Below are 22,130 nucleotides of genomic sequence, written 5' to 3' on the forward strand. Positions count from 1 at the left end.
TCCACTTCTTTTTTAGAGCAGCTTCTCCATGTAAACAGTTCCCCACCTATCCCATAAACATAAAGGCAGCAGGCAGCCTCTGTGCCAAAGCCAGAGAAAGCCAAACAAAGGTCCCCACCCTTAAAGTACAGCACGTTTTGTCAGAAGATCACTCAGGCCTTTTGCTTTCACAGTCTAAGGCAGCCTTCGGTCTTATTCAACATCTTTATCAATGACTTGGATGATGGACTCAAGGGCATCCTGATCAAATTTGCAGATGACACCAAACTGGGAGGGGTGGCTAACACCCCAGAGGACAGGATCACACTTCAAAACAACCTTGACAGATTAGAGAACTGGGCAAAAACAAACAAGATGAATTTTAACAGGGAGAAATGTAAAGTATTGCACTTGGGCAAAAAAAATGAGAGGCACAAATACAAGATGGGTGACACCTGGCTTGAGAGCAGTACATGTGAAAAGGATCTAGGAGTCTTGGTTGACCACAAACTTGACATGAGCCAACAGTGTGATGCGGCAGCTAAAAAAGCCAATGCAATTCTGGGCTGCATCAATAGGAGTATAGCATCTAGATCAAGGGAAGTAATAGTGCCACTGTATTCTGCTCTGGTCAGACCTCACCTGGAGTACTGTGTCCAGTTCTGGGCACCACAGTTCAAGAAGGACACTGACAAACTGGAACGTGTCCAGAGGAGGGCAACCAAAATGGTCAAAGGCCTGGAAACGATGCCTTATGAGGAACGGCTAAGGGAGCTGGGCATGTTTAGCCTGGAGAAGAGGAGGTTAAGGGGTGATATGATAGCCATGTTCAAATATATAAAAGGATGTCACATAAAGGAGGGAGAAAGGTTGTTTTCTGCTGCTCCAGAGAAGCGGACACGGAGCAATGGATCCAAACTACAAGAAAGAAGATTCCACCTAAACATTAGGAAGAACTTCCTGACAGTAAGAGCTGTTCAACAGTGGAATTTGCTGCCAAGGCGTGTGGTGGAGTCTCCTACTTTGGAGGTCTTTAAGCAGAGGCTTGACAACCATATGTCAGGAGTGCTCTGATGGTGTTTCCTGCTTGGCAGGGGGTTGGACTCGATGGCCCTTGTGGTCTATTCCAACTCTATGATTCTATGATTCTAACCTGTGCCCACCACCAGTGCTAGATATGGCCCATGGGAGTTGTAGTCCACAATATCAGTCATGGCCTGCAGGTTCCTAGAAGTCAAGTCTGAAATGTTTGATGGTGCCTCTTTGGGACCTTGGTGTGTTTTGCCTCTGGTCTGGCAAGCTGTGAGCACAACCATGAAGCAGGAAAGTGTGGGTAGAAGAGACAGGAGTGCAGTTCCAGCTCTGTGCTGCAACCAAGCCAGCAGGCCCTACTATTCAGGGATGCCATAAGCTACCAGCTACTTGTGATATTCACAGGTGTCGTAAGTTGGCTACCATTACTTTAAAGCAACCTGGTGCCCTCCGGAGATTGTTGGACCACAACTCCCACCAGTGTGCTGGCTGGGGCTGATGGGAGTTGTAGTCCAGCAACATATGCAAAGCAGCAGGTTGGTGAAGACTGCTTTAGAGCAGGGTTGGGAGGGGGGACTTTTACAGGCCAAGTGCCACATTATCAGAGTTCAAGGGCCCATTCCAGCCAGACAAAAGCACACAAGGAAGGTGTGAAGCAGGCCCAGGTAAGAGTGTGGCCTGAGGAGGGACCCATGGGTCAGCTTGAGAAGTCTGGAGGCGGGTGCATTTGGACCCCGGGCATAGGGTGCCCCACCCCTGCTGTAGAGAATGAGGTTCATCCCTTCTACCTGACAAGAAACGAGGTTTCAGTGGTCTGAAATATAAATGTTGTTGTTCCACTAGCCCCATCCATCTCCACCCTGGTTACTTAATAGGCTGTCTGGGGAAGGATGCTTATAGCTAAGGCTGGTGGAACACAGCAGAAACAAACTACATCTGGCATAAGAAGCCAGGCACAAGCCCTGCAGATCAGATGGCAATTGGGATGTGCTACCAAGAGTGGGGTGTGCAATTGGGAACGTAATTCTGCAACACCCAGCATAAAACCTAATAACTTTTACATGTTGATTGTCAACGTCTTGTCTGTGTCAGTGTGCACTGCTTGAAATGCTGATGGGAAGGTGGCGGCGTTTGGTCCCACGTTTTCCCGACCAGGACATGGAGAGCCTGAGCATGCAGGTGACAGGGAGAGGCCAACAGGCAGCTGCAGCTCTGCTGACGTCAAGCCATCAAAATGCCTGGCATGCCATCTACTTCATTATCTCCTTTGCTTGTGGTCTAGGCAGGAGTATGATCTAATCCCACTTCCAAGCAACCCCCCACCGTCATAATTCGGCAGAGGGCTTCCAATAAAGGGCCTTGCAAGCTGTTACCAGATTCTCTTTTGTGTCGGAAGCCACATGGGGGCTGGATTTAGGGCTGATTTCTCGGGGCCTTAATTTAATCCAGAGCAAATAAACTAGAGGTTTGGAGCTGGGCAGCATCTCTCTGGGTAACCTAGAGGCATAAGCACTCTTTGGGGATTCCTAGTATTAGAAGCTTTATTCCCACCTGCTCCCCAAAAGCAGTTTTCTGAACAGCTGGTATTGTCCTTGACCTGTGGAGAGCCAGACTTCATGGTATTTAAAAGGAAAAGATCCATGGCCTTTGCAGGATAAAATAATTACATGGTTGAAGGGGCAAACAGTCCATCAGCTCCAAATCTGTGTGGTAAAATATGACCCTACCTATATCATATTTTGCCTTATACAACCTGCATAATCTATCCACAGATCAATCCACAGAATGCAGTCTGTTTGAAAACCTATGTCATCTGAGTAAATTCTATAGGAATATCTTTCCTGGCTTAGATACAGCCATTTATTCAGTCTTGTGTTCAGCCTCTGATAGAGACTATAGGCAGGATCCACCTAACCGGTCCCATCAGTGGAAGCCCTGCACAACGACTTCCACTTGTGCAGTGGGGCTTCCCCTGCTCTTCTCCCTCTGTGTGCCCCCACACCTCAGAAAATGGCTGTGGGGGAAGGGGATCAGGAAGATCCCCAAAACAACACACAGGGGAGGGGAGGAGGTATCATTCTGCCTGGCAAGCCGGAGTGCTTGCAGAAGACGAGATGATTGGAGTGTGATGTACTTGAGAGAACTTAGTCCCTTGAGTCCCTTATTAGTCTTCTGGTAATGATGAGCATGTTTATTTGTTGCAACTTACCTAATAAAAAATGGAAACCACAAAGAACCAACAATAATAACAACAATAAAGCAAGACCCAAAGTGATGGCCACAAACTTGGAAGGCTGTAAAAGAGGATTTGACAAACTCCTGGTAGATAAAGCTATCAATGGCTACTAACCACAATAGCTATGTTCTCCCTCTGCTGCCAGAGGCAGTGTGCTTCTGAATGCCAGGTGGGGAGAATCACAGGTGGGGAAAGTTGCTGTTGCACTCAGGTATGTGGCCTTCCTATGGGCATATGCAGAAAGTGCTGCTGTGCTCAAGTCCTGGGTTTGGGCTTCCCAGAGGCATCTGGTTGGCCATTGTGAGAGCAGGATCCTGCACTGGATTGGCCTTTGACCTGATCTAGCAGGGTTAAAGAGCTGCTGTCTCTTTCCCTACTGTCCATGGGACAGCAAATATTCACTTTCTTTTCCTATCTATGCCACATGTTACTGTTGTTGTTAACATGGGATAGAAGGTAGAGGCAAAACCTAAGACTGAATCCAGCCACTGTTTTACACTGGTGATATTATAGGCCATTTTTAGCACAAGCTGCCTTGCTCTGTTTTGTAAATGAATGTTCCCTTTGTTTGAGTACATAGGAAGCTGCCTTTTATCAGGTCTGACTATTTGTCCTCTTGCCTAGTATTTTCTGTTCTGACTGGCAGCAGATGTCCAGGATTGCAGACAAAGGTTTTCCACACAACCTGTTCCTTGTCTTTTAACTGAAGTCGTCTTTTTACTGAAGAACCTGCATGCAAAAGCAAGTCCTCTATCACTGACCTATGGTCCCTTGCCTAAATGATTTTCACTGAATGAGGATGTGCCCTAAAAAATGCCCAACACTCTCCTGGGCTGCACATGGCAAGTGCAGGTCAGTACTGATAGGCAAACTTTTCTTTTGTGGGATTTGATTGTTACTAATCTTCTCCCTGAGGAACCTCAAACAAGTTCTGATGAACCCCAAGGACTCCAAAATACAGTTTGAAAACATATGCAAAATACCATCCCAATCTCTGAGCGGTGCAAGATTCCAGGGATTCCAGGCACTTACTCAGGGTTCATGTTTCCTTTTGGGAATGAGGCACAGTGGAGACTGTGGTGTCTTTATGATTTATGGTTTATTGACACATATATACAACCTGAGTCTATGATGGAGAAGTTCTGTGATAGAGTCTATGATGGAGGCCCCTCTGAACAGCAGCGAAGTGCTGACATTGGGGAAGCATCTCAGAACAACTAATATAGCAGAATAAATCCATCACTAATGCACTATTATTTTGTCAAGTACATGTTGAACCTATAATAAAACACCAGTTTGGAGGGGCTACCAGTCATTATGTTGCATTTCAGCATCTATCTACAGTATCTATCTATCTATCTATCTATCTATCTATCTATCTATCTATCTATCTATCATCTATCTATCTATCTATCTATCATCTATCATCTATCTACAGTAGCTTTCCCCAACCTGGTGCCATTCAGATGTTGCTGGACTCCCATCAGTTCCAGCCTGCGTAGCTTATGATAATGGTAGTTATAATCAAACATCTGGAGATTGGGGAAGGCTGATCTAGAATTAAACAGGAGGGTTAATTCTTGATTTGCATTTGTAACGAGGCATGGTAGTTCTATTAGCCCAATACATTTTGCTGTCCAAAGCCAAGCCAAGATGCATCCTACAACCCCAATGTTAGGGTCAGCACTTCAAAAAGTCCTGCTGTACCATTCATACACCAATTCCAGTCTCCACCTATCTCACCTCATAGTGTTATCTGAAGCAGGTCCCTATTGCATGGCAGGGGCATGACAACATCTATGAATATTAGCTGTGCAGAAGTGACAGATCCCTTTAGATCCTGTTCCCTCCCCACTGAGATCTGGTGTCAGATTTTCCATGCGCTCTGGGAACCAGAGGCCCAACTCATTTGCTCACATATCATGTTCTGCAGCACAGGCTCTTGCTGTCCCTGGGATATCAATGTCCCAAATTTCATAGAATCATAGAATAGAATCATAGAATCATAGAGTTGGAATAGACCACAAGGGCCATCGAGTCCAACCCCCTGCCAAGCAGGAAACACCATCAAAGCACTCCTGACATATGGTTGTCAAGCCTCTGCTTAAAGACCTCCAAAGCAGGAGACTCCACCACACTCCTTGGCAGCAAATTCCACTGTCGAACAGCTCTTACTGTCAGGAAGTTCTTCCTAATGTTTAGGCTTCTGCTTTTCCCTTTCTCCTGTTTCTGTCCTCTGTTGGTTTCTCCTGCCTGTGGAATTGCCAACAAGAACCAGGACATTCTGGGACTTAAGAGAGCATGTTGCATAAAGAGGCACACGCCTCTCTCTTCTAGAATTTCCTGTACAGGCACAAATTCTCTCCCCCTCACCCCAATTGTTGTTTTCCAACACTGATTCAGATCGACTCCAACAAATCTCACAAGATCTCGTGTGATCCCATATAGATCCAGGGAAATTAGAAGAAGCATCTTCAAGCATGATCTTTATCAATACTATAATGAATAGAATAGAATAGAATAGAATAGAATAGAATAGAATAGAATAGAATAGAATAGAATAGAATAGAATAGAATAAGGCTAGGCTTCCTTGAACCTTCATATCTGGGTGAAGTTCCAATTTCCCCTGCCTAGGCTCACATCAGCTTAATTAGGAACATTAAAATTTATGCCAGTATCTTGCATGAACATTTGGTTGAAAGCATAGTCTTATTTTAAGATTGTCCTCCACTTTCTTGCATTATTTGCAGGATAAAGCACTAAAAATACAGAATCAGAGAGAGAGAGAGAGAGAGAGAGAGAGAGAGAGAGAGAGAGAGAGAGAGAGATACCTGGTGGGTTCAGCCACATTTGTGAGCAATTGTACATGTTCCCATGTGAAAGCAGCAGAGACATCCATTTTGTCAAAACTTGTGTCAGTGGGTGATATAATTTGGGGGGATGGGTATGTGAGGAATGAACCCAGTGATGCTGTATGGTCTGAAGGCATGTGAGGCTGCAGGAGCACAGCAGATTTGAGTCTGGCCAGTGCCTGGATGGGCGATTGTTCCTTGGGTTCCATGATGGAAGAAAGGTGGGAGAGAAGTGTAAGGGGGAAATTAAATAAGAGTAAACATTTTGGGCGCATTAATGAAGTTTGCAGGATCATAGTTGCTGGAAGTGGTGCCAGTAGAAATATTACTTCCCATAATTTTAGAAGTCACAAATATGCCTTCTCAAATATTGAGGGCTGGGGGTGGCGGTGGTGGAATATAGGTTGGTGGTAACTGAGCATGCAGTTTGCATGCAGATGGGTCCAGGTTCAATTCCTGGTATGTCTAGTTAAAACATTCAGGGTAGCAAGTAATGGGGAAAGAAAGAACTGCCTGAGACCCTGGAGAGCTCCTACCAACCAGAGTAGTAATACTGGGCTAAATGTAGTATAAATGGTATAAGGCCGCTTCCTATGTGGCTAAATATATTGTCAGCAGTTTGTATTTTCACCTGGAGCTCTCCAAAGGTCACAGTCTTCTATCTTAATGGAAGCCTTTGAGTTGAACAATCCCTTGAGCATCTGTGCCTGATTTGTCAGTGCTGTGTTTGAATTACCTGCCCATTAGAAATTACACTGTGCCAGCAAGTCTGAGTTGAAACCAACTTGTACTGCCTGTGCAAGGAAGGAACGGAGTGCTTGCTTTGCTTAGGTTAAGTTGTTCTTTTATTTGCTTTTTCTGCAAAAAGAGCCAAACTTTCACAGATCTATGACAGAGATACGGCTTTTGAAATGTCAGCCTTTTACATTGTGCTTTGATTAGTACAAACACCATTGCAATTTATTTTTTTTTAAAAAATGATCAAATGCTAAAGTTTTCTTGAAATCTTTTTTTTGGTTTTTTGGTTTTAACTATGGGTATTAATTTCAGCTATGATTATAATTTTCCAATTATAACATGCCATGTAAGAGATAGGATTTAATAGTGATCAAAGGAGGTCAGCAACTCATGCAGTTATTTATTACTTTTATTTTAAAGAGCTCCACAGTTCATGTGTTTGTGTCATCGCTGGAAAACCCTTTTACCTCCCCAGTGCCCCACTTTCTAAATCTGTAATGTATCTTGTCTTTAGCTGTAGCTGTGCAGATCCACATGAGTTTTTAATTTCATTTAATTATCCCTCCCAGAGATAATTAGGAAATATCTGTAGCTGTAAATTAGAGATGTTGGACTGCTCTGTGTGATAAGTGGCAGGAACCTGCATGCCTGGTTTGCTTTAAGAACAAATCAAACTGTAAGATGCCCTCTTCCACTTGTCTTTCATTGGCCAGCAATGGGTCTCTGGCTTGCAGCAAGTGGTGACATTTAATTATATCTTATTTACGATATAGCATTCATGTTGGGGAGCAAATATGGGTCCAGCCCTTGGGCAGAAACTTGCTAGAAACAGCAGTACGGAAATGAATTTTTTTGGCACACTGAAGTGAGCAAAGATAGTAACGTACTGTACAGAACACTTCTGCAAATAAAACCCTTACACAAAGGGTACCTTTATTTGGCTCAAAGAAGGCTGCAGCAAGCTCGAGAGATTCCTTTGCTGCTGTTTTTAAATGTGAGCAGTGATTCCCAGGAACCTGAAAGGTGGCCCAAAATGCTACACCGAAATAAGTCATGGCATGAAGGCAATGAACCAGTGCCCTTCCTCATACCAATATTCCCACCTCTCTAACAATAAATCCATTCATCCTTATTTTGCTGACATGAAATTGATAATAGTTTCTGGTTGGCATGTGGTGGTTGAAAATTTGTGGCTTAATAGTTTGAACTCATGTTTTACTCGTTTTTAGCAGTCCTGTGTGCTGCTAGAAATGACAGAGATTAAAAGCAGTACAGTGGTACCTCAGGTTAAGTACTTAATTCTTTCTGGAGGTCTGTTCTTAACCTGAAACTGTTCTTAACCTGAAGCACCACTTTAGCTAATGGGGCCTCCTGCTGCCACTGCACTGCCGGAGCACAATTTCTGTTCTCATCCTGAAGCAAAGTTATTAACCCGAGGTAATATTTCTGGGTTAGCGGAGTCTGTAACCTGAAGCGTATGTAACCTGAAGCATATGTAACCCGAGGTACCACTGTATACACATTGTTGGCTTGAATACAAACAAATAAAATAAATGTATGCTACTTTTGTTAGGGTCATTGCTGTATGATTGGGTTTGGTCATTGCTATGCTTCTTACTAGCACTGAGTCACGATTTCTGAAATGCCACATGAAAATTCTAGAGTTCCTTGACAGAGAGTATAGTACAATTTGAGGACGGGGAGGGTTGTGTGGCGATACCAATAAAAAGAAGAGGTCTTGTAAGCTATAGACTCCAGACACATTTGGATATCCTAGCCTCAACAGCAGCAGCCTTTTAACCACACTCTCATTTCAGAGTGATTCTTTTCCCTCCCACCTTTAAAGCCTCAGGGAACAGCCAGGCTTTCTGTTTGGTTTGTGACAGTTCCCAAGGTTGCCATGGAAATTCAGAAGGCTCATCCCTTTCTCTGTTGAGGCCAGGCCTCTCTGTACCAAAGACAGATGGGTGTGATGTTTCAAAGCTCAGATTAAAATAAAAGAAAGTTCATTCAGATCATGATTTCAGGGATGAAATGTTTGTGAATAAATAACCCATCAGATGTCATCCTGGGTTCATGACGAAGTTGTGTATAGGACAGTTCTTTGAGGGAGATTGTACCAGGCCAAATGTGGATACTGCAGTAACTGAGATTTAAGAGATTTGGGTTCCATTATCTCTGCTGCCATCTTTATATAAGATTCTGGTTCATTTAGCTAGTCTCAGATCTGTACTTCTAATATTTCTATGACATTTGCCTGTGCCCACCTTCATAAGCATTGTTAAGCCATGCCTGAGGCTGTGGGGGTGCCCATTCTGCTGTCTCACCGAAACCTTGATTCTTGGAACTTAGTACATGTTTATTTGGAAATAAATAACCTGTTTCAGGTAGGTGTGTTTAGGTTCAAAGTCAAGCTCTAGGTTCTCCTATGTGCATCCACTCTGGCCTTCTGAATGTGTTCAGCTTACCCGCCTGATACTTGATAAGATACCAAAACATTATTTTCTGTAACAAGCAGGTGTTTTGTTTTTGTTTTTAAAGTCAAATCTACTTTTCACAGCAAGTGGAGAATTAATAAAATCTGTTGGGGAAGCTCTGATGGCATGATGCATTCAATTCATACCACCTCACCTATTCCCAGTTTGATGGAAAATGTCTTCAAAAAGCCAAACCTCCCAAGAAGTCACTGAGAGTTCTTAGGGGACCTGTGGTAGGCCTGCACCGTTTGCAAACTGCAGTTCCCAGGATTCCTTGGGGGAAAGCCTTGACTGTTAAAGTGGAATAAAAGTGCTTTAAATGTATGGTATGGATTTGACCCTAGTTTTTGCTCTGCACAAGAAGACATTGCAACAAACTAGGGCAGATGTGTGAGTTCACACTCAACAGCCACAATCTTTTATCAAGGTGTGTTGCCTTTACAGTGTCTTTTCTATAACATTTGTGTACATTTTGGATACCCCACTGATGTCCAATTAACTCCTGCACATAAATATCCCTCAGCCTTGATGTTATCTCTGCATGCACACATGTGTCCAGCAACTTAACACCACAAAGAAGTGCTCTTCTTTTATGTACACTTCTGCTTGAGTGTGGCTGACTGGAGTGATTTTTAAAAAGAAAACAGAATGTTTCAATATCTCACTATGCTCAGTGGCGTAGCATGGGTTGTCAGCACCCGGGGCAAGGCAAGTAATTTGCGCCCCCTAACCTGTGGATTTGCGCCCCCTAACCCATGGATTTGTGCCCCCTAACCCTAACCCCCAGATGTTGCGCCCGGTGCGGTCGGGCCCCCCTGCACCCCCCACGCTACGCCACTGACTATGCTTTATGAAGGGAATAGGAGAGAAGCTATTGAGAACTGGACTGTGTGTGGTCCATACCTGGGCCCTTTAATCTTAGAAGGAAAAGCAGCATATCACAGGGAGCAAGCAAGTTGTTGTCTGCATAGCAGTGCAAACAAATAATGATTCTCAAATAATCCCAATGGGCTTTATTCTGATATCTCACCTGGGATAGATAGGAGAATTTTCTGAAAACAATAGTTCAAAAGTAGCTGTTTGAGGACCTCCCCTGACATACTGACCTTCCATTTCATTCTGACATTAAAACTGCAGAAAGAATACCTGGCCAGAAGAAGACAGTATGAGATGCTAGTCTCTGTACCATGTGAGCATCTGGCCTTTGCTTGCAGGGCTGTCAGCTGTGCATTACACCCCAATGGCATTTTAAAATGTTAGTTTAGCCACAGTTCTAGTTGCTGGGCAATTTAAGATGTGTAAATATTCACATAAGCAGGAGTTTCCCTTCATCTGGGTGAAATAGACACCACAGATTTTGTTTTGACTCCTAAACATGTAAAGGTTCACAGAGTAACACGGGCATGCCCCAGCCCCGTGTCAATAGCATTTTACATGATCATATCTGATTTCTCTTTTAAACACACACACCAGTGAATAAACTATTGAGATTCTTAGAAAGCTGAGGTAATTTTGATCTGTTTTAGTTCTTTAACTTTTTGTATGTTTTAAAGTAGGATTGCAATTGTTTCTTGATTTTACTGTTTTATCCTTTGTAAACTGCTTTGAGGGCTTTTTCTTCTTAACAATCAAGCAGTCTATAAATTTTATGAAATAAACAAACAAACAAGCAAGCAAGCAAACAAACTGTAAGGAAGTCTCACCATTGGAGTAGATCTGAATACATAGAAATAACCTGGCTCTGCAACCAAGGTGCTCCTTTGAGAGGCAACGTGCAGACTAAGGATGACAAACAGGAATACAGACGCAAGTTTATCATCCCAAAAAACAAAATAAAACACCAGACTGAACTTTCAAACTCCAGCACTGAATGTGGTTTGAGCCCATCTGTGATTTTTTTGGTCGTGTGTTGACAAGTTCCCTTTGATGGGTTCGGCATGTTAAAGGTTTTGGTCCCTCCTCCTTTCTCACCCTCAGGAAAGTAGAAAGAGATTTGCTGTTGCTCACCATAAAGATATTATCTGATCCTGACCATGGGCAACTCTCTCTTCTGCATTTGATTATCCCTTTGCCCTTACTGACAGGATTCCTTCCCCTGCCCTCTTATTGCCAAATGACCCAGAAGAGAAGTTGCCTGGGCTCATGAAGAGCTATTTAACCTATTTTCATCTAGAGGTCTCTTTGGCCACAGAGTTACTCTTTGGTGGTTTCTTTACTGTTAACAGGCTTAGCTCTCCTCCATTGTGCCTGATCACTGGGCAGAAATGCAGAAATTACTATCAAACCATCCCTTCTAACTGGTGTGTGGGTTTCTGTGCCCCCCTCCTTCCTTCTCCCTTTCTTTGATGACAGATCTGGAGACAAACCTGTGCAGAGTGATGGGCAGTGCTGACCAAGGTTTGACTGCTCTGCCGCGCAGCCGGGTCACCCTTCAAGATCCTTTGCTGTATTCTGGTCTCGAGAAACTGCCTGTTGCCCAAGACCCTGACAGCCAGAGCTGGAGGTCCCTTGACAGTCCTAGCCCTCCTGCCACACCCGAGCAAACCCTACCCACCTTCTGCTTGCAGTACTTTGATATGCTCTACCCAGACGACAGCAACTGGGTTCCAAAGGGTCTGGCCGAAAGCCAGCAGCCCAGCAGCCAAGGCGGCAGGGCAGAAGTACCTAAAGAACCTGAGCAGTGCCCTATCATTGACAGTCAAGGTTTGAGCCTTACACCTGATATGGACTACCAAGCCAGTCTTCACCTGGAAGAACACTCCCTGGAGCAAGTGCAGAGTATGGTGGTGGGTGAAGTGCTCAAGGACATTGAAACAGCTTGCAAGCTTCTCAATATCGCTGCAGGTGAGTGCCTAGAGCATCCTCTTCTTTTACTGCTTGGGAGGCCTAGCTAGGAAGGCCTATTAGCCCACCGAGGGGGAAATATTTATGCAGCAGAGGGCAATGGTGTGGCTGCTGCTGCTGAGTTAATTTCCATGCAATGATGCAAATTTATAGGCAGAAGTCAATATTGCTTGCCTAACATCGGCGAGTCCCATGCTAGTCTCAGGCCACTGCTTATGTTGCCTGTGAAAGATACCATATATGCTGATGGTGCAATGTGGCTATTGAATAGAGTTGCCACAATGGGCATGAGTCAAAACTGCATTGGGGTTGGCATGAGAATGTATTGAATAGGCCCTTGCCTCAGTGGCAGACCTTGGGGGTCTCAAATATCACTGGTGCCCTCCCCCTGCCTCTTGCCTTCTGGTTTACTTCATAGTTGCAGCGCCCCCTGCGGTTGCACCAGCCGCACTTCCCTAAATCTGCCTCTGATTTCTTACCTCCTTGCTTTCAACCTCTGTAACAAGGGGGCCTGAAAGCATTCTAAATGTGATATTGTGTAGAATGGCCTATGCGGGGCCCGCTCTGTTTAATCATTGGTTTATCTCAAGCATCTAAAGCCAACTGAAATCTGTGAAAACTCTATTGACTTCTGTAGTGCCAAATGTTGACCTTTAGCCCATGAAACAGAGAACAGAATACAGTGGTTGCAAATCCCATTAATAATAACACCCCACCCATCTGCCTGGGCTTCCTCAGCCACTCTGGGCAGCTTCCAGCACATAAAAAGCGTCAAATATTAAAAACTTCCTAATAATGGACTGCCTTCACATGTCTTCTGAAAGTTGTGCACTTCTTTATCTCCTTGACATCGGATGTCAAATTCTAAAGACTAAGAATTTGTGATCTAAAATACTCTGTCACCCAAACCCCCCAAATTCTGCAAAATATTCAGTATCACATTTCCCATTCGATTCTGTGGTTTGGTTTTTTTTAAGGGAAAGAACAGGGAATAACCCATGCTTCTGATTACAGTTAGCTGCAGAGGGGAATGGCGTTTCACACTGTGAAGCTCTACATACTCAAAAGGCAGGGGCCAAGGGGAAAGATACTGGGCTGGTCCAACAGTTTTGTGTCTCCTGAAATGGGTGCTGTCAACTGGGAAAATATGAAGCAGGATGGGGTTTGTATTCATTAACCATTCGGGCTAAGTCCTTCGAGACCTTATCAAGCCACAGGCTTATTATGCAGCAGCATTCCTTCCTTTCCCTTTCCCTTGATTCGTCAATGTCCCCTCCCTCCGTATGAGGAGGATCAGAGAAGTCTCTGGGAATGGATGTGAGAATGTTTATCAGAATATTGTGCCCCATATCTGCTGAGTGTGTTATTCTAGGCACCAGTGTCTTGCTACCTTCCCCACTTGCCCTGGAATTAGCATTGTTGTTCACCCACATAGAACTCCTGAGTGACTTGCAGAAGACTTATTTGATTTTGTTTTCTGCTGTCTTGGAGCTATAAGGAAAGACTTCACAGCTGGTAGCACACAGTATGACATGAATGCACCATTACAACTATCAGTACTGATTATTTTTTTTACTTCTACCATCCCAGTGGCTCTTGAATTGTCTAGGACTTCTGTTTCAGTGTATCTGAAGAAGTGTGCATGCACACAAAAGCTCATACCAGTAACAAACTTAGTTGGTCTCTAAGGTGCTACTGGAAGGATTTTTTTTTATTTTGTTTCGACTACAGCAGACCAACACGGCTACCTACCTGTATCTTGAACTGTCGTTCTTTTTCTCAATTTGAATCAAAGGCGGTTTAGGAGAAAATGCATCAAAATGCAATGTTTCGTAAGAAGCAACAGGATAGATATTGACTGTGGCTAACACGTGTATGCAATTTCCCAAACCGGTAGTGGAAGCACAGTCATCTGTGTACGTAGCCTGGTTTTCTGTCTGATATAAACAAATGCTATACCATGAAAAATGGCAGCTTGGAGATCACACACTGGCATCAGAGGTATTGGCTGGAGATTTTTAAAAACCATACAGCAAAAGTTGTAGCAGAAGGCATGGCATAAAGAACTCTCTGTCACTATGCATTGGCAAATGAGGCAATTTGAGCTTTTGTAGATTTTTTTTATTTAACAAAAGCAGAATGATAATTTTGTTTCATATTCTTTCAGTGTGAGACACGGAGAAAGTGTTTACATTTTATTCTCATGGTTCAATTCCTTATTATGTCATTGGCACATTAGTAGTGTCCCACAGGAAGGATTTGCTCCAAAATGTGTTAGGTCTGGAATAAATTTCATTTCAAGCATGGGGAGTTTCCCCACACATCTACCTTTGAGAGTTGTGGACAAACCAGAACATAGGGGAAGTTCTCCTCTGCTAATGCTGGTCATCAAGAATGCTTTGTGCATTTTCTTTGTAGATGAATTATACTTAAGACAATACAAACTGTTGTGTTTTTTGGGGGGAATATATCTCTTTGTTTCTCTTATAGACCCAGCAGATTGGAGTCCAGGGAATGTCCAGAAGTGGATCTTGTGGACAGAACACCAATACAGGCTCCCCCAGATTGGGAAATCATTCCAGGATCTGGGTGGGAAGGACCTGTGTGCCATGTCTGAGGAGCAGTTCCGTCAGCGATCCCCAGCATGTGGGGATGTCCTGCATGCTCATCTGGACATATGGAAGTCAGGTATCTAGAGACTGAGCTGGGAAAAATATATATATTGCAGCTAAAAAGCAGAACTTTTTTATTATTATTCTTAGCAATCTCCTATTACTACCTGGGAAATTATTCCTGCAAACCAATGCTGCCTTTACAGGGAAAGGGAAATAATTTATGTTGATGGGACTTTTCATGCCATTGGCTTATGGCCACATTTACTGAAATTGTGCCAGCATTCAGCCTGATGGAACAGCAAGTCTTTCGGTTCAATTATTTCTCTGTTAGGCAATCAATAGTGGAAATGATGTAGGGTGGATGGGCCTGTCACACAGCAGGGAACTGGGGTTTGCCTTCCATCCAAATCTATGAGCAAGTGCTTTCCTTGAGATCCTCAGGTGTGGGGAAATGGGGCCCATCAGAGTGCAATGGCCAGACCACTGGACCACCCTGTGACATTTGTGCTTGTTTCCCAGCTGCCTGGATGAAGGAGAAAGCTGCCCCTGGAGAGATGCATTACTGTGGTGAGCTCACCCTTTCCGCATGTAACCAAAGCAAGCAGTAAATGAATGAATGAATGAATGAATGAATGAATGAATGAATGAATGGTGTGGGGAGGAGAGTAGAAACAGCTGGGAAGCAATTGGGGTGCAGATAAAGAGGTTCGGGAAACCAAGTGGTGTTTTTAGCCACTATACAAATGAATCGCAGTATGACTTGTAGCAGATGCCAGTTTGTGTTCTGCTTATTGTGTTGTCTTCTTGCTGTTGGGCAAAAAGAGGAAATATATACTTCCATTCTTTTGGGGTGATTTTTAAAATTAGAATTAAAATAGTTGTACCCCACCTTTCCACGAAAATGTCAAGGCAGCTTACAAACAGGTGACTGGAGCTGATGGGACTTGTAGGCCAAAGCATCCAGAGGGCACCAGGAAGGGAAGGCTGTTCTACAGTCTAGGTAGATGGAAGAAGAGCCTGCCGGATCAGCCAGGGGCCCATTAGTTCAGCATCCTGTTCTCACAGGGACTGATCAGATGTCTGTGGGAAGCCAGCAAGATAGATTCCAGCACAACAGCCCTCTCTCCCTTTCTGCAGTTTCAGAAGCAACTGGTATAGTGGAACCTCGGTTTTCAAACGTAACCCATTCCGGAAGTCTGTTCTGCTTCCAAAATGTTAAAAAACTGAGGATCAAAGGCCTGTCAGAAAGTTCAATGGGGAAAATTGAGAAATGCACCTCGGAAGTGCACATTTGGAAATGAAAGCATTCACTTCCAGGTTTTCGGCGTTCGGCTTCCAAAACGTTCGGCAGCCGAGACATTGGGAAACCGAGGTTTAACTATATTCAGAAGCATTGTTGCCTCCAACTGTTGAGGCAGAGCCTGGCCATCATGGCTTGTAGCCATCAATAAACACCCCCTCTATAAATTTGTCTAATCCTATTTCAAAGCCATCTAAGTTAGCGGCCATCACTGCCTCCTGATTGATTGATTGATTGATTGATTGATAGACACGCCGCCCATCTAACTGGGTTACCCCAGTCACTCTGGGTGGCTTCCAACAAATTAAAACACAGTAAATCAAACATTCTCCTGCCAACCTAGCAGTTCGAAAGCATGTCAAAGTGCAAGTAGATAAATAGGTACCGCTCTGGCGGGAAGGTAAACGGCGTTTCCATGCGCTGCTCTGGTTCGCCAGAAGCGGCTTAGTCATGCTGGCCACATGACCCGGAAGCTGTACGCCGGCTCCCTCGGCCAGTAAAGCAAGATGAGCGCCGCAACCCCAGAGTCGGCCACGATTGGACCTAATGGTCAGGGGTCTCTCTACCTTTACCTTTAAATCAAACATTAAAAACTTCCCTATACAGGACTGCCTTTAGATGTCTTCTAAAAGTCAAATAGTTTAACTATGCGCTGTGTGAATAAGTACTTTTAAACATCTGTCCTGAATCTTCCAACAGTGCAACAACAGAGAAGGCTCTCTCTTGTATCTCGGCTAAATGTAGCTGAGATGTTAGTGGGATGGAAAGCAGAGCCTTTACTGTGGGTATTTATGGGCAGACAGGCTGATATGGAAGGAGGTGATCATTTGGTCCGCTTGATTCTAAGCCATTTAGTGCTTTAAATGTATCAATCAGCATTTTGAATTCATTATGGAAATAAACAGGAAGCCAGTGTAGCTCTTGCAAAAGGAGTCACTTGCTCCCAACCATTACCCCCAGTCACAGGCCTAACTGCCACATTCTCTACTGGGTGAAATTGCTGTATGTTTTTCAAAGGCAGCCCTGTGCAAAGTGCATTGTAGCAATCTAATCTGCTTCCTGGCCATGGTAATTTCGGTTTTCTGATCATTAACTGGGTCTGGTTCTCTCTTGCTATAGGAAGTGAAGAGAACTGGACAGACAGTGAGGTGGACTCATCCTGCTCCGGCCAACCCATTCACCTGTGGCAGTTTCTGAAAGAGCTTCTTCTGAAACCCCATAACTATGGACGCTTCATTCGCTGGCTTAATAAGGAAAAAGGTGAGTGTTGTTGATTCCTTCTTGAAATTTCAGTGCCACCTCCTGACTTAGGAGCATAGGCCTTCATCTCCAGGTTTCATTCATGCAATCATAAACTCAGAGATATTTTATGGTGGTGGTTCTAATGTCCAGGCATATTAAACCATTGGCGTGAAAACTCTGACCTCCATTGCTCATGATTCATATATGTAAGGTTACTATTGTGCCTCTCCATATCTAAGTGATATGTGACCTATTCCTATGAAGCTCTCTTCCAGTAGTTGGTGCTTATGAGGTCATTGAAAACTTCTTTTCTGCTGCTGCTTATTTATTTATTTAAAAGTATTTTTTTGAAGCCCATGCTTCAGCTAAAAAGTCCTCCAATATCACTCAAACATCACTGAAAAAGACAGCCCTGTGCTTGGACTTAGAGTGTAAACAGATATGACGCGAAAGATAAATAGATTGGGAGGGAGGAGGAAATATGCAAACTCAGCTACAAGATCAGTCTCTGACCAACATCTGATGTGGCAGCTGGAGCCAGAGTTAGAGAGGTATGGGGCTGACAATAATAATATTTATTAATTAGTGATTCTTTTATATCCTGCTTACATGTCATAAGGAGCTCAAAATGGAATTCTGTCAAGCTCTTAGATTCAAGTTCTTATAATGACCAGCTGGGGCAGAAATCCTCCAGGGGGGTAGGTGCCAAAAGACGTGGGTCTCTCAACCACACCAACAGAGTTTTGCTTCCTTTACTACAGCCTGATGTTAATAGCTGTCTGTTAAACAAACTATATTTTCAATTAGACACTCTTCCGATTCAAAATATTGTTACAGTGCCTGGGAGTTGATTAAGGTTAGATTGTAAATAGATTTGGGTGAAAACAAATGCTTTAATTGGCCTTGCTGCTTCTCATATTTACTTTCTAGGTATATTCAAGATCGAAGATTCCGCCCAGGTGGCTCGTTTATGGGGAATCCGGAAGAACCGGCCTGCTATGAACTATGACAAGCTGAGTCGCTCCATCCGGCAATATTATAAGAAAGGGATCATCAGGAAACCAGACATCTCCCAACGCCTGGTCTACCAGTTTGTACACCCTGTCTGAAGAACAAATTCAGAAACACTGACTACATTATGAGCTGGAGGACTTCTGGAAGCGTGGTACCCCTTAACCTCTGCAATATAACAATTTTAAAATGCAGATGAAGTCAGGGGTTGGACAAGAGGCAGGAGCCCACTGGATTCGTCTGCTGAACTTCCAAATAATCATGAGACCCCTGTTTGTTACTTGAGAACAAGGAAACAAATAAACTATTATTGTCAAAGTAAAACAGCAAATAGAAGTAACTGCTGTGAAATGTATGAAGTATGTATGCTTCATTTGGAGGTTCACAGATTTGCATATAGGAAATTTTTCCTTTCTGTACATTTATCTAAACATATTCTCTATACATATCCAGCTGCATGCTTATGGGAAGTCAAGAGGAGGAGGAAGGGTAACAGTAGAGAGAGACTTGATTCTAACCAGCAGATGTTGCTTCCTTTCCAGTGAAGTCATTGGTAGAATATGGTAGGCATAAAAGCAAAGGGGGGTTTGTTGTTTTTTTGCAACTTCGCTAAATGCAAACTAGGGAGCAAATCTCTCAAAGTCGCTCATAAACGAGTCAGGTCTTGCAATAAATGCATTTGGGAAGGACCTCATAGCCTAATCATCAGTGCTGTATTGTTCCATATTCTGTCATGCTGCAGTGCAAACTTCTGAGTTGTCTGAATGCCCCAATACCCTCTGATCTTCCTTTGCTGTCTGCTTATGAAGCAGAAAGCAAAAATTATTATGAGACAAGGAAATTGCTATGGCAGAGGACAGACAACAATCTGAGTGATTTGCTCATGACCCCCCCCCCCATTTTTACTAATGGCACAACGGCTTGGGATTTGATATTGGAGATATGGAGTTTTATATTGATATAAACGAGGGGTAATCTTCAGTATAAGAGGTATGATGTAAGCAATGGTTTAGAATCTGGCTGGCAATACTATATAGGGTCTATGATTAAGAAGAGAGTATGAGCCTAGCTCAAGGGAACTGCTCAGAAAGCCTACCCAAGTTTGGTATTAATGGACCAGCCACTTTCTCATATAGTCAATGAATAAGAATGGTGACTGTTTGGGGTATTGTTAGGAGAAGGACAGAGTCACCCATTCTGAGTGTGTGAATGAGCCTGGCTTGAGAGGAAAGACAATAGGATCGTGTACAGTCCTTTTCTGGCAGAGCTCATGCTGACCCAAGACTAGAACACTCTGGCACCTGCATGCTTACAGGGGCCAACTGGCTTAGCATTTGGGTAAATCTGAGAAAAGCAGTGCCACCACTAGGCTCTCATGGTGCTGCTGGCAATCATATAAGGTGGTGTGATGCTGATCCCTGGGGGATGGCAACCATCCCAAGAACGGACAAAGCCCTAGTGCCTTTGCTGTTGACTTTCTGAAAATACGATGCTGGGTTTTTGTTGTTGTTGCGGTTCAGTAGCTAATGCTGGGAATTAGAGAGCACCTCCCAGTCTCACAGGGTGGCTTTCCATGAATCACTCTCTTGTCACTCAGATGCTCTCAGTTCCCTGCCTGCAAAATTGCCTGTGCCAAATTAAGCCAACTGTGTGCACTTTGTAACTCGGATGGATGGACAACAGCAAGGCAAAGAAGGATGTGCCATGCACATTATTTACCTCACAGTGCAAATTGAGAGGATGTGGGGGAATAGTTGCATGTGTGTGGTCCTTCTGTTCTTCTGTTTTACTTGCAGACATCCTGGCAAAATCACCAGGCCTTGTTGAAAAAAATCTGTCCGGGCAACCAAAGAATAGAAGACTGAAGTTCCTCTTAATACCATGGAACAAGCACAACATTGAGACTTGTGTAATAAATAGCCAGAATGGGTACAAGGGAATCTGTTTACTGTACTGAATAATGCATAGTAGCTTAAATTACCTTTGTGTGTGTGCGAACAGAATATTAGTGCAAATTATTACTTTGTGTAGACAGTCTTTGAATCTGAAGTTAAGTGCCTTCTCAAGGTGCAAGTCCAAATCTTTGCCAAATGTTATCTGAAACTGCCTAACCAAATTGTTACAGTTGTCATCCTCCTTTCTGGAGGGGCTCCTGTGCCTTTTAAGAGCTGCACAACAGACAGCAATTAAAAAAGGTCAAGTTGCTCCCTTGCTAATTCATCTCAGAGTTAGCCCAGTCATTTCATTAACAGAATTTTCTTCACATGGGTTTGAGACACAGCAAACCCACCTTAATTTTCCATGGGCTTGGGTGAAGGGGACAAGTCTTCATTTTAGCAGTAGCCTCCTATAGTTGTCTCAGAGTTTACTATTCAGGTTTTCAGAACAGGACGAGTTAATTCAATTCACTATGGAGCAGAGGTCAGTATGAGTTGGCCCTGAAGGATGCTGAGTGACTCTCTCACAACTGTCAGTCGCTGAGACACAATAGTAGGTGAGTAATGGGGCTTGTCAAAGAATCATTTTGGGGGATGAGTGTAAGAGTCTGGGTTGCCCATCCCTACTCCCATGTCAGTGTAGCTCTCTGTAAATTGTTTTGACCCTACTTTGCAAAATCCAGGATGCAGCTTTCCACTACTCCTATGATCTTTAATGTGCATTTTGTTCAACCTTTGACTAATTTGTGTTCAAAATGATTTTCTTTTACATTTGTTTTCTTGACAGCTCATAGCTTAAATGGAGGATTTAGAGACAAAGGTCCTTATGAAATTACTAACCCATATAAAAAATACATACTTAAAAACCCATTTCCAATAGCTGTTATGCAACTGCTTTTTCCTTGGTTTGCGGACAAATTAATATGTGATTAGCAGGTGGGATTCTTTTATAGAAAAAACACAATCAAATTTGCCCGTTTTGGGTATTATTCAACTATGTTTGATTCAGAGAAGTCCCACTGAAATTAATGGATTGAACACAGCCATATTTATTCATTTCAATGGGCCTATTGCATATTAGCTGAATGCCATGCTTAATTTCTTTATAGTGGAGGTATACAATATAGATGCTGCTGCTGTTTGAAAAATGGAAATGTACAGATTGGGAGAGTCAACCACATCCTTGCAGTGCATAATGGGAAGACAGCAAGCAAGCATCTGGCAAATAAAATAGCTGCAGGCAATTATGATAAACGCTTAAAGAAAATGGAACTGTGTGGCTATTGTGTGGCATAACAAAAAGCACCTTTTTTCCTCCCCACACTGCAATAAATGATGATGCTTCGAGCAGAAGAGGTTGGTGGTGATGAGAGATTTATATTAGAGTGTGCAAGGCGGTTGTTGCTTCTTGAGGATATGCATCTATTCATATGCGAACTATGGGTCCTAAGGACGTACAGTACCTGTTGAGAGTGTAAATACCTGGCTGTAGCACAGTGCTGAGGAAAGACATCACTAGGGAATAGTTGCTTCCTGAAAAATAAGTGCTCAAAAAATAAAATGTTAAAAACAACTCAGATTGCCTAATGTGCCATGTCAGTTAATGCAGCTGTGAAATCTGCATGTGATAAAGGGCTCCTGTACCTTTAACAGCAGATACAGTTTTGCCCATCACTACAGCACTTGAGGAACCCAACTGCACCTGCTGAATTCCTGCTAGAGGTATCTGTTAAAGGCACAGGAGCACTATTTTCTGTTGCATGTTGTCAACCCATGTTGAGTTTCCGTTTCCTGTGTCATAAAACCTGATCCCTCCCTAGAATCTCTGCCCACAGCAACAAAGCTAAACACACTGTGCATGAATAA

The 22,130-nt window shown here is 43.4% G+C and overlaps 1 protein-coding gene across 3 annotated transcripts in view; it reads left to right on the forward strand.

The window, feature by feature from the left end:
• Positions 1-21,841, forward strand: part of SPDEF (SAM pointed domain containing ETS transcription factor) — a 30,477-nt gene extending 8,636 nt beyond the window's left edge. For all 3 annotated transcript variants that reach the window (XM_081195866.1, XM_081195867.1, XM_081195865.1), the window contains exons 2-6: positions 11,668-12,159; positions 14,650-14,847; positions 15,294-15,341; positions 17,194-17,334; positions 18,247-21,841. In XM_081195866.1, the coding sequence (XP_081051992.1) occupies positions 11,694-12,159; positions 14,650-14,847; positions 15,294-15,341; positions 17,194-17,334; positions 18,247-18,425 (1,032 nt within the window). In that variant the 5' untranslated portion in view covers positions 11,668-11,693 and the 3' untranslated portion in view covers positions 18,426-21,841. The remainder of the gene's footprint in view (positions 1-11,667; positions 12,160-14,649; positions 14,848-15,293; positions 15,342-17,193; positions 17,335-18,246) is intronic.
• Positions 21,842-22,130: the final 289 nt, after the last annotated feature.

The sequence above is a fragment of the Podarcis bocagei genome (assembly GCF_964188305.1).
Source record: "Podarcis bocagei genome assembly, chromosome: 5".
In the NCBI taxonomy this organism is placed as follows: domain Eukaryota; kingdom Metazoa; phylum Chordata; class Lepidosauria; order Squamata; family Lacertidae; genus Podarcis; species Podarcis bocagei.